The 12,388-nt window shown below is 36.4% G+C and overlaps 1 protein-coding gene across 1 annotated transcript in view; it reads left to right on the top strand.

Moving 5' to 3' along the window:
- Positions 1-11,967, top strand: part of LOC103016126 (peroxisomal multifunctional enzyme type 2-like) — an 83,472-nt gene extending 71,505 nt beyond the window's left edge. Inside the window, exons 22-23 of the mRNA XM_057540378.1 lie at positions 2,713-2,840; positions 11,614-11,967. Coding sequence (XP_057396361.1) covers positions 2,713-2,840; positions 11,614-11,703 — 218 coding nt within the window. The 3' untranslated portion in view covers positions 11,704-11,967. The remainder of the gene's footprint in view (positions 1-2,712; positions 2,841-11,613) is intronic.
- Positions 11,968-12,388: the final 421 nt, after the last annotated feature.

Genomic DNA, 12,388 nt, shown 5'->3' with positions numbered 1-12,388 from the left:
TTGATTAAATCTGTAAATTGCTTTGGGTAGTATGGCCATTTTAACAATATTAATTCTTCCAATCCAAGAGCATGGGATATCTTTCCATTTGTTTAAATCATCTTCCATTTCCTTTATCAGTGTTTTACAGTTCTCAGTATATGAGCCTTTTACCTCCTTGGTCAGGTTTATTCCTAAGTTTTTTATTTTTTTGATACGATTTTAAAAAGGATTGTTTTTTTTACTTTCCCTTTCTGATATTTCATTGTTAGTGTAAAGAAATGCAACTGATTTCTGTATGTTAATCTTGTATCCTGCTACCTTGCTGAATTTGTTTATCAGTTCTAGTAGTTTTTGTGTGGAATTTTTAGGGTTTTCTGTATTTAGTATCATGTCATCTGCATATAATGACAATTTTACCTCTTCCCTTCTAATGTGGATACCTTTTATTTCTTTTTCTTGTCTGAATGCTGAGTAGACTTCCAGTACTATGTTGAATAGGAGTAGGCATCCTTGTCTTGTTCCAGATTTTAGCAGGAAGGCTTTCAGCTTTTCACCATTGAATATTATGTTGGCTGTGGGTTTGTCATAAGTAGCTTTTACTAAGTTGAGGTATGTTCCTTGTATACCCACTTTGGTAAGAGTGTTGTAATTTGTAAGGTATATATTCTAAAACCTTCAAAGATCTCTAAGTCCAAATGTATGTTCTCATCTAACACCTTTCCCTCCCCCATTAAATTCTGTAAAGTATAACTGAAATTTTTCGGACTTTTTCAGTGTATTAATGATTATATAAATACTGAGCTAAAATAATTCATAAAGCTTTTAAAATACATTCCACCACGAAAAGGAAATACATATAGCTTGTTTCTTCATTTCATTTAGATTACCCATGACCTGACAGGTATCTGTAAACCTAAGGTGACGGTGGTGGATGACGATCCTTCCGCAGGAGCCATTTGTAGACCATGACTTGAGCCACTGTGGAATGGGGAGTTTCACTCCTTTACCCCAAATTTCTGTATTCTTGCTAAGAACGTCCCCCTTTTTAGCCCTCTTTTCTTTTACCAGCACTAGTTATTAGCTTTCCACAGAAAAAAAGTTTTATTGCTTCCTAAGAGTCAGGGCTGTGAAGCAGCACGTAAAACCAAGTGAGTGAGAGGGCAGGTAGACAGCCCTTCATTAGAAGGGCCTTCATTAGCTAACAGACTTATTCCACACTGATGTATTAAGATGCGTGAGTCCAGTTTTATTCCTGAGCAAGACTAGTACATATAGTGGTCCTTACACTTACTTGTGAAGAATTAAAATCATGTCTGTTGAATGCCAGAGGTTTGCTTTTCTTTAGTCTTTCCTTTCTGCTCTCTGACCCCCGCCCCTTATTCTCTCCCTGCTCCCTCCCTGCCTGCCTTCCTCCCTCTCTTTTTCTACCTTTCTTTTTAACTATACAAATAATACATAAAAACACATTTGTAATATGTGTGTACCAATAAGAACAGAGCCTTTGTTCTTCATGCCTTACTTTTAGTACCTTGTACATTGTCTGACACCCATAGAAGAAACTTAACAATGAAGTGAGTGAATGAAGCATAAAAAGTAAAAAGGTCTCCTTCTCACTCTTACTCCTTCCCAGGTAACCGTCATAGTCATGTTATTATTTTTTAGTTTAGTTGGCAAGATTCTCTTCTGTGGACAGTGGGAGTGACTTAATTTTCTCTTTGGAGTAGGGCTTGGCTAAGCAGAATGCATGGTTTTGCTTACATGTGTGTAGCTTTTCCTTGATCCTAAATTGGGAGTTTCCTGACACTCTTAGGGAGAGTGATGCAATCATAGCTCCTTCGCAGTAGCAGAGAAAGCACATTCAAGAGGCTGAAGCTGGATGAGTGGAATTACCTTCCTGGATGACTGGTCTCAGTCATATATGAGACAATTAAAACTTTCTAAAATGCAACTTTAACATAAAACTCTAAGTATTGTATAGAGAGCAATGAAGGCAAATTTTTAATAGTTTTTCCAGTTACCCAGCCTGTTTCTGGGAGACTTAATCCTTCTGTCAAAAACATTTAAGGGAAAAGATTTTAATTTTAACGTTTATTCACAACAATTAGGGCAATAAACATTTTATAAATAAATTATAGCAAACTAATTAGAATACTTTTTAAAATTTAATTTGATTGTCATTTAATTCATATGACAGAACCTTTGATGAATTCGGGTTTTTGAAAGGTAATTAGAGTGTGCGTTCCCTTCCCCCACCCCAACCAATATGCAGTTGTTTTAAAATTCAGTTTTCTTCCTTTGTTGACTGCAGTCTTTATTTGAATCTAAAGGCCTTAACCATATAACTTCCAACCACTTAACTTCCTTATATTATTCTACATTGATTCACATTTCAAATATCTCTGTTATGTAAACTTCTTCAATGATGAAAAGCTGTTATTGATTTGACTATTTTGAAGATCATATTCTTTATAACAAGGGCATCTCAAAAAATCAAGGATTTAAAATTTTATTCTGAGTGATAGGTAATATATAATATATTGGGTTGGCCAAAAAGTTCGTTTGGGTCTTCCATATCTTACAGAAAAACCCGAACGAATTTTTGGCCAACCCAATAGAATAAGTACCACAGTAACTTGGAAACTATAAAAATGTCTGCATTTATTTGGTTTATTTTATTCTCATCTTGTGAAGAAAAAAATGACAGACATTTGTTTCTTCCTATTTTCCCAGCTATTGACCTAAAAAATGGTTCTGGAAAAGTGTATCAAGGCGCTGCAAAAGATTCTGCTGATGTAACCATCACGCTTTCAGATGAAGATTTCATGGAAGTAGTCTTGGGCAAGCTTGATCCTCAGAAGGTAAAGTTCTTAAAATGTTCATTTATTTGTCATTATTGCTTCCTGTTTGACAATTGCAGTTTTTGGCTGACTCCAAAATTCTGATTTATAAGACATATCTTGCAGCTCTGAGGAAAGACAGAGTTGATAGCGGTGTTCAGATTGACAGGTCATATATTTTTCTAATGGAGTTTTTCAACTGATACTTTTTAAAACTAAATTTTTGGGTGGAATTCTTCTTTAGCAGATAAACAATGTAAAACCCACATCTAGACCTTTTAATATATTGTTAGTTCAGAGTTGAAAAACCATATGGTATTTCATAAAATTAGACATTCTTTCCTGATATATAAAATTAAGAACTTGTCTTAATCATCATTGAAAACTGGAAATAGAAGGATGGAACATAATAGCCACTGTCTTACTGAAGATAGAACATTTAGAGACATTTCAGTGGAAAATCATGATTAAAACAAGAGTGCCTTTGCTGGCCATTATGAGGTAATATTGTTCTGAAACCTATTGCTAGTCCACAAACACACAAAATTAGATGTAGCAATTAGAATGGAGTAGAAAATTTGAATGATTATGTAGCTAGAAATCCCACAAGAATCAACTGATTGATTCTTAGACCAGAAGAGTGCAAACAAATGGTTGAATGCACAATGATGATTTAAAAATAGCTTTCACATAACAGCAAAACCAACTAGAGGATATAATTTTAAAAATTTGTTTGCAATCACTACCCAAACTGCAAAGTACCAATGACTACCCTAACAAGAAAAAGCATAGGGCTTATTTGCAGAAAACTATACAACTTTACAAGGAACGGAGCAATTTGAATAAGGGAGAAAATGTTCAATTTTCCTGGATAAAAAGACTAATTTTAAAAGAATTGTAAAGTAGTATAGTGGTTAAAAATACATTCTTTGGCATCAGATAAATCTAAGTTTGAATCTTAGCTCTGCCACCTACTCTCTAAGCCTTAATTTTCTCATTGTAAAATGAATTGTGATAATCCCAAAGGATTGTTATGATAACTAAATCCAATAATATACATGAAGAGCTTAGAATAATGTGTGGTACTGAGTGAGCCCTCAGTTAATTCCTTCCCGGGAATTTATTTAGTACCTCCTTTAATTCAGGTGCTAGGTGTGGCTGAACAAGACAGTGCCCCTTCTGGGTAGAGCTTAGTTCTAGAGGGAAATGGAAAAGAAGTATAATTTCAGATATGAAGAAAAATAAGTCAGACTAATGGGTTATAGCAGTGGTTGGCAAACTTTTTCTGTGCAAGGTCCCCTAGTAAATATATTCTAAGCTTTGCAGGTCAGATGGTTTCTGTTGCACCTACTCAGTTCTGCCATTGTAGAGTTAAAGTAGCCATGGATAATATGTAAACAAATGGATGTGGCTGAGTTCCAGTAAAACTTTGTTCACAGAAACAGGCAGCAGACTGGTTTTGGCCCGTAGGCTGTAGTTTGCCAACCCTTGGATTAGAGTGTGACAGGATAGAAGAACTATTTTAGATCGGATTGTCCAAAAAGGCTTGCTAGAGATCTGAACAAAGTGAGGGAAGGAGCCATAAGGCTAAAGAAACAACTAGCACAAAGGCTGGAGGCCCCGGTAGCTCAGCTTATTGGATACTATAACTGTGAGGAGGCCAGTGGGGAGAGAGGCAGGAGGCGAACAGGGAGAGGTAGGCATGGCTTAGATCACACAGGACCTTGTAGATGTTGGCAAGACAGTGTAGATCTTGTGTGATAGGAAGCTATTGAGCTGTGGAGTGACATCTGATTTTTAAAGGTCATTGTGGCTGCTGAGTGGCTAATTAAGAGTTCTTTTTTAAGATATATTTGAGGTGCTTATATATAAAGATTAAATGTAGGGTTTACAGAAACATTTATATAATTGCTAGGAATATCAGACCTTTGGGGGGGAATGGATTATTCAGTGAATGGTACTGAGCAGTTGCATAGGAAATGGTAGTGCTTTATGTCATTCCATATACCTTAGTCAGTACCATACAGGATGGAATTAAATGTAAAAAAATTAAAGCAGAAGCAAAACTTGATGAAAACCTAGGTGTTTATTATTCTTAGTGACAGTCCTTAGAGAAGTTCTAATTTAATATTAGGGGTTTTCTAAACTCATTTGGCTCAATTACATTCTGCCTCACCTCAGTGCTATCTGTGCTATCTATCATCACTCTTCTTCAGTTATCAAAGACCTTATATCCCAGTGTACAGTCTCTCTCTCTCTCTCTCTCTCTCTCTCTCTCTGCATCAACTCTTGTCAACCTTGATGGCTTCCTTCAGGATTTGTAAAAGTGACTTCTCTAACAGATGACTCTTAGTTTATTGATATTATTTCTAATTATCTTTTACTCCATTCTACATCAGCTTTTGTCTTTATTGGCAGCATAAAATGTACAACTTCCAACAAAACATCCCCATTTTCCAACACCCTCACCTACAGTTTCATTAACTTGTTTTTTTTTTTTTTTAAAGGATTTTCTTATTTATTTATTTATTTATTTATTTATTTTTGGCTGTGTTGGGTCTTCGGTTCGTGCGAGGGCTTTCTCCAGTTGCGGCAAGCGGGGGCCACTCTTCATCGCGGTGCGGGGACCGCTCTTCATCGCGGTGCGCGGGCCTTTCTCTATCGCGGCCCCTCCCGTCGCGGGGCACAGGCTCCAGACGCGCAGGCTCAGCAATTGTGGCTCACGGGCCCAGCTGCTCCGTGGCATGTGGGATCTTCCCAGACCAGGGCTCGAACCCGTGTCCCCTGCATTAGCAGGCAGATTCTCAACCACTGCGCCACCAGGGAAGCCCCCATTAACTTGTTTTGTTATTCCTGCTACTGCTGTTGAGCTTCACAGAGACCTCCGGTTTGTTGACAACACCACTTTCTATCCATCAGCTCCCTTCTGTCTTCTCTTCTTGTTCAGCTTAGATTCCATGGTCCATCAGAGTACCTCCCTTGAAAATACCCTCACCTCCCTTGTACCTCTCTCATCTCATTTGCCTGGAAAACTCCACCCTATTTTAACCCTACTCTCTGCCATCTTTGCATCTGTACCTGAATAGATGAAGACGCCAGGAGAAAAGCCATACAACTAGACAAATTGGCTTCCCTTTAAAATTTTGATTACAAGTCTCAAATAGTCTCTACACACTGTCTAGCAATCTAACTGTGATTTTCCACTAAGCCTCCATTCCTGTTGTCTGAGATGAGTATTTCATACCTGTCTTCTCAAAACTCCCCCATGCCTACCTCTCTTTCATTTTTCAGCTGATGACGTTTCTCATGTTCTTTGGGAGAAAAAAAGGACTTTCAAATGAAAATATTCACCTTCCCATCACCAGATCTATTTTGTCAGCATCTGCACCTGTCTTCTTTTCTTCCTATACATTACATTGAAGGAAGTCTCCCTCTTCCTGTCAAAGACTTCTTCACTTCTCATCCAGGTATCTACTCAAAGTCATTGCTTCTTCTTCTTTCCACTTTTTTCTGTACCATTCTCTCCCATTCTACTACATAATTGTCCCACAGCATAGAGGCAAGCTAACATCTTGATTTTAAAGCAAACACTGTCTCTTGATATCAGATCCCCATCCAGCATGCCATATCATTTCTCTGTTCCTTTTCACAAAAGAATTGTCTAAACCAGCACTGTTGAATAGACATATAATGTGAGCCACATAAGTAATTAAAAATTTTCTAGTAGCCACAATAAAAAAGGTTAAGAATAAACTCAAAATGGCTTGAAGACTTGAACATAAGACATGACACCATAAAACTCCTAGAAGAGATCATGGGCAAAACATTCTCGGACATAAATTGTTCCAATGTTTTCTTAGGTCAGTCTCCCAAGACAATAGAAATAAAAACAAAAATAAACAAATGGGACCTAATCAAACTTACAAGCTTTTGCACAGCAAAGGAAACCATAAACAAAACGAAAAGACAACCTACAGAATGGGAGAAAATATTTGCAAATGATGCAAGCGACAAGGACTTAATTTCCAAAATATGCAAACAGCTCATACAACTCAACAACAAAAACCAAACAACCCAATGGAAAAATGGGCAGAAGACCTAAATAGACAGTTCTCCAAAGAAGAAATACAGATGTCCAACAGGCACATGAAAAGGTACTCCACATTGCTAAATATGAGAGAAATGCAAATCAAAACTACAATGAGGTATCACCTCACCCTGGTCAGAATGGCCATCATTAAAAGTCTATAATTAACAAATGTTGGAGAGGGTGTGGCGAAAAGGGAACCCTCCTACACTGTTGGTGGGAATGTAAGTTGGTGCAGCCACTGTGGAAAACAGTATGGAAGTTGCTTATAAAACTAAAAATAGAATTACCATATGATCCAGCAATCGCACTCCTGGGCATATATCCCGACAAAACTATAATTCAAAAAGATTCATGCACCCTTATGTTCCTAGCAGCACTATTTACAATAGCCAAGACATGGAAACAACCTAAATGTCCATTGACAAATGAATGGATAAAGAAGATGTGGTGTATACAATGGAATACTACTCAGCCATAAAAAAGAATGAAATAATGCATTTGCAGCAACATGGCTGCAACTAGAGATTATCATACTAAAGTGAAGTAAGTCAGAAAGAGAAAGAAAAATACCATATGATGTCACTTATATGTGGAATCTAAAATATGACACGAATGAACCTACCTATGAAATAGAAACAGAATCACGGACATAGAGAACAGACTGGTGGTTGCCAAGGGGGAGGGGGTTGGGGGAGGGGTGGAGTGGGAGGTTGGGGTTAGCAGATGTAAGCTATTATATATAGAATGGATAAACAACAAAGTCCTACTGTATAGCACAGAGAACTGTATTCAATATCCTATGATAAACTGTAATGGAAAAGAATATATAAAAAAAGAATGTATATATATGTATAACTGAATCACTTTGCTGTACAGCAGAAATTAACACAATACTGTAAATCAACTATACTTTAATAAAAAAATAAAAATAAAAAAGATTAAAAAGAAACAGGTAAAATTAATTTTAATATATTTTATTTAACCCAATACATTCAAATATTTTAACATGTACAATATTAAATATTAATGGGATATTTTATATCCTTTAAAAAAAATCTTTAAAATCCAGTGTGTTTTTTATACTTATAATACATCTCAGCCAGGGCTAATCATATTTCAAGTACTCAATAGCCACATGGGCTAGTGGCTGCTTTAGTGGGCAGCAAAGGTTTAAACATTCTGTCTTGACTGCTCTTCTGCCTTCTCTTATCTGACTTCCACATCTGTTACTCCACTGATAATGTTTTTGTGAAGTTCTTGTGATGACCTATATTGCTAAATCCAGTAAATATTTCTCTATCTACATCTTTCTCAGCCTTTCAGTAGCATTCAACTCAGTTAACCGCCAACTTCTTGAAATAATCTTATCCCTTGGCTTTCATGATGCCTTATTCTCCTGTTTTGCTTCCTCCACCTTTGGCTCTTCCTAATCTCCTTTGGTGTCTTCCTCTTTTACCCCCAGCTGTTGAGTTCTGGTGTTTCTCAGGGCTCCTCTCTAATTAACACTCTTCTTAAAAGAGTCCACCCATCCTGTGGTATTTAGAGCCGTCTACCTGTTGACAGCTTGCAGACTTCAATGTCTCACTCAGTCATCTTCTCTGAGTCCCGTAGTGGTATAACCAGCTCTTCACTTGTGTCTCTCATGGCGCATCTTACTGTGCCCAACCTAGAACTTGTGATTTAGTTTTCTCCCCCATTCTTTTTGTTTTCAGGAGACGGCACCATGATCTGTCTACCCAAACTAGTACGCTCCGTAATGTAAGAATCGTCTTGGCTTCCTTCTTTACCTCTGTATCCTTTCTATCCGTAATCCTGCTTGTTCTTTCTCCAGAACGTATCTTGAGTTCTTTTTCTTCTCTTCACCACTAGGGTTATCATCATGATCCAAGCCTCCGTCATCTCTCACCTGGCTTCCTGACTGGGCTTAGTGCTTTTAGTCTTGCTTTTCCACCAATCTGTTCTCCATACAGGAGCTGGAGTAATCTTTTAAACATGTGAATCAGATTATAGGTCATTCCACCTGATAAAAACCTCCAAGATTTACTTTTGCACTTGGATAAAATCCAAACTACATATTATTACATGGTATGTGAAGTTTCCCTTGCTTATCTTCCCAGCTTCATCCTGCACTGCTTGCCTCATCACTTACAATGCTAACTCAACTTACATTGCCTCTCCTCTTAGTTCCTTCCCATCGATTTTTACCCCTTCAATGTCTATTTATTTGACTCTTCTGGAATTTCTATTCCCATCTTTTTGCATGGCTGGCTTTGTTTCATCCAAAGTAGTTCCCTCCTATTATATTATCTAAGTAGCCTCCTTCATAGCATTTAAAACAGGCTTTAATTACTTGTTTACATTTTACTTTTTGACTCCCCTACTGTAATGTTAGCTCCCTGAGAACAGGGAGAGATGTCTCTTTCCTAGCATAGAATATTGCCTAGTGTACTGTAGATGCTCAATTAATACTTGAGTAGATTAAAGCAAGGATAGAAATAAGGAACATAAGCTCAATAGCAGTAGTTTAGGCTATGTAGAAATTAAAAACTTCTGCATGTCAGACTCCATAAGATATTCCATAAACCTGGGGAAAAATAAAATGATGATACATCGTATATTGGTGTTAATAACTTATAAAACTTCTGGACAACACTAAGACCTCAATATAAAAAATGGGCAAAAGACATGAACCAGTAATTAATGAAAGAAATAGGTATGACTAACATACATGAGAAAAACTATTAATTTTTCCCAGTATCTAAAACATGCAAATTAAAGCATGTCATTTTTGCCTCAGATTTTCAAAGATTAAGAAAACCATATTATTAAGGTTGGGATAAGAGGATTCACATGTAGCTAGAAGGAATATTAATTTAACAGTCTTTCTGGAAAGCACTATTGCAGAGTTTCACTGACTTTCTTCCTTTATGGCCACTTACTGTCTCAGCACTTTTTGCGTGGCACTCCTAGGCCAAAAGAAATACCTAATGGTTCAGTTTATGAAGTAGTTAGATCCAAACAAGAGTAGTTTTCCTGTTGTGTTTGACCAATGTCACTATGTTTCCTTCAAAAATTTTAAATATTCTGTAGTGTCTGTTGGAGTTTGGCGTGGTACCCCAGTGCACTGAGGTGCGCAGTTTGAAAACTGTGGTGATATGGAAGCATGGTCAAGAAACTTATTTAAGAAATGCCATGATTTAGTAATTCTTCTTCTAGGAATCTATCCTAAGAAAACAGTTAGATAGGAACAAAGATTTATGTACACAATTCTTCCACTCAAATAACAACCATCAAATATTGGTATATTTACTTCAAGGAAGTTGGTGTCTTTATTTTAGGTTGTAAGTCCCTTTCAGACTGTAGCACCTGGCAAGCCCATCTAAGAACTGACTCTGCAGGAGTCGCAGACCATCATTTCTGTAACTGCACAGTGAAAGCTGTCTTCGTTTTAAAATTCCAGTCTCTAGTTTGAATGCTTAGCACTTGAACCTGATTGAATGAAATTCTCCTGCATTATTTTTGGGATAAAAAGTTGAAGCAGTTTTTGCTTTTCCTCCAGTTGGTAAGGATTCGCTTCTGAAATTAAGTTGCTGCTAGTTAATAAGCAGGAGACATTATTAAGCAGAGAACACCTGTGTCTAGTCCTGGCCCACTTTTTGTTGGCTCTGTGGCCTTGAGCTGGTTTTTAAGCTTTTTGAATTTCTTTTCTGCTGATATGCCCACTTCAGGTTGATGGCTGTGCTTCTCAAGTGATATTTTATTTGTGAGGCTGCTTTGTAATGTTACGTATACATGGATATTACTATTTTTTCAATCTAGCTAAAAATCTAGAGACTTCTTTTTCACTTCATATTCCGTATGTTATTTTCTCAGTAAGCTATATTGTGTTTTATCATTTTTATTTTACTGATAGGGAACTTGACACCAGGGGAGAACTTGCACAAGTTTCTATTGTCAGGTCAGGAAAGAAGTGGTACAGGAGCTCTTAGTGTTTTAACATTATAGTCTTTTGCATGGTAATAATGAGCTTAATAGCTCCTTCCACATGTCAAATGCCAAGCTAAGCACTTTTCACACTGTTTCATTTAACTCACACAAGAAAGCTGCTATTTAGGTGCTGTTGTCATGCCCTTTGTAGATAAGGAGGCCAGAGCTCAGAGAGGTTAAGTAATTTGTCCAAGCTCACCTTGCATTTAATGGCAGAGCCTAGATTTTAACCCAGGCATTCTGATGCTACAGCCCAGGATCTATTCACTACTTTGTTACACTGTCTTATTTTGCCATTATATGGCCTTCTGTTTCATGAAGATATAATAAATCTTTTAAATCTTTTAAAAGTTCTGAACTGAATGTTTTTATTGTTAGTAATACAGTAAAGCCTTTTATTCATATGGTCTCAAATTCACATTTAAGAACATAGACTAAAGCCAGAAGCATAGGTTGAAGCAGAATTCCCAGATCTGTCAATTCAGATAAATTATTCTATCGTTTTCTAAAATACACAAGGAGTCTTTATTTTTTCTTAGATATCTAAAAATATGGGTGTTACTATAATCATTAAACTATCATTGCTGGATAAAAGTTGCCTTTGTTGTCCAGAGTTATTAACTCAATTGTATTCAGTCTCAGCAATGATCTTTTTAAAAAAGAAATACAATGTGACATGGTAAAGGTTGGTTCTCTCTTTCCCTCTCTCCTTTCCAGGCATTCTTTAGTGGCAGACTGAAGGCCAGAGGGAACATCATGTTGAGCCAGAAGCTTCAGATGATTCTTAAAGAATATGCCAAGCTCTGAAGGACATACTATGTTATTAATTACAATAGAAAAATTAAATACTCTCTTCAACTAAATATGCAAAAGTGATTTAGCAAAAATGGTCAAAATTAAGATACAGGGGAAATTGCCTAACATTTTCAGATTACAGATCACTTTTCAGATGTTCATTTTCTACTAATTTTTCATGTTATTACTTTTACAAGGAACTGTAAGCTGGCACATGATTATCCTTCTGTTCTTAGACCTATGTCTTCATAATAATAAAGTTTCGCTCAAGTCCAATTTTTTTAGAATTATGATGGCATTTATAAGTTGTAAGGAAAATGAAATGAGTAGAGGCCAATTTGATGCCTTTTACAGTTTGTTTTGTTATTTTCTCTTCTCTTTATTGATATCCCAATTTTAACATGAATTTTCATATATTTATTCATTTTCATACTTTGCTATGATAGATAGTGTTCTGTTTTAAGGCAAGATAAAGGTCTTTGTGTTTTCAAATAGTTTTCTTTCTTCTCCCTTCGCTTTTGCTGGAAATTCTTTACTTTCAGAGAATGCTTGGAAATCTACCAAATATATAACTCTTTTTTTTCTTTTTTTAAAAATTTAACTGTAGTTGATTCACAATATTATGTTAGTTTCAGGTATACAGCTTCAGAGTCTTTCCCCTTACAGGTTATTACAAGATATAGTTCCCTGTGCTATA

This window comes from Balaenoptera acutorostrata, chromosome 2 (genome assembly GCF_949987535.1).
Source record: "Balaenoptera acutorostrata chromosome 2, mBalAcu1.1, whole genome shotgun sequence".
In the NCBI taxonomy this organism is placed as follows: domain Eukaryota; kingdom Metazoa; phylum Chordata; class Mammalia; order Artiodactyla; family Balaenopteridae; genus Balaenoptera; species Balaenoptera acutorostrata.
This window is presented reverse-complemented; position numbering and strand designations above follow the sequence as displayed.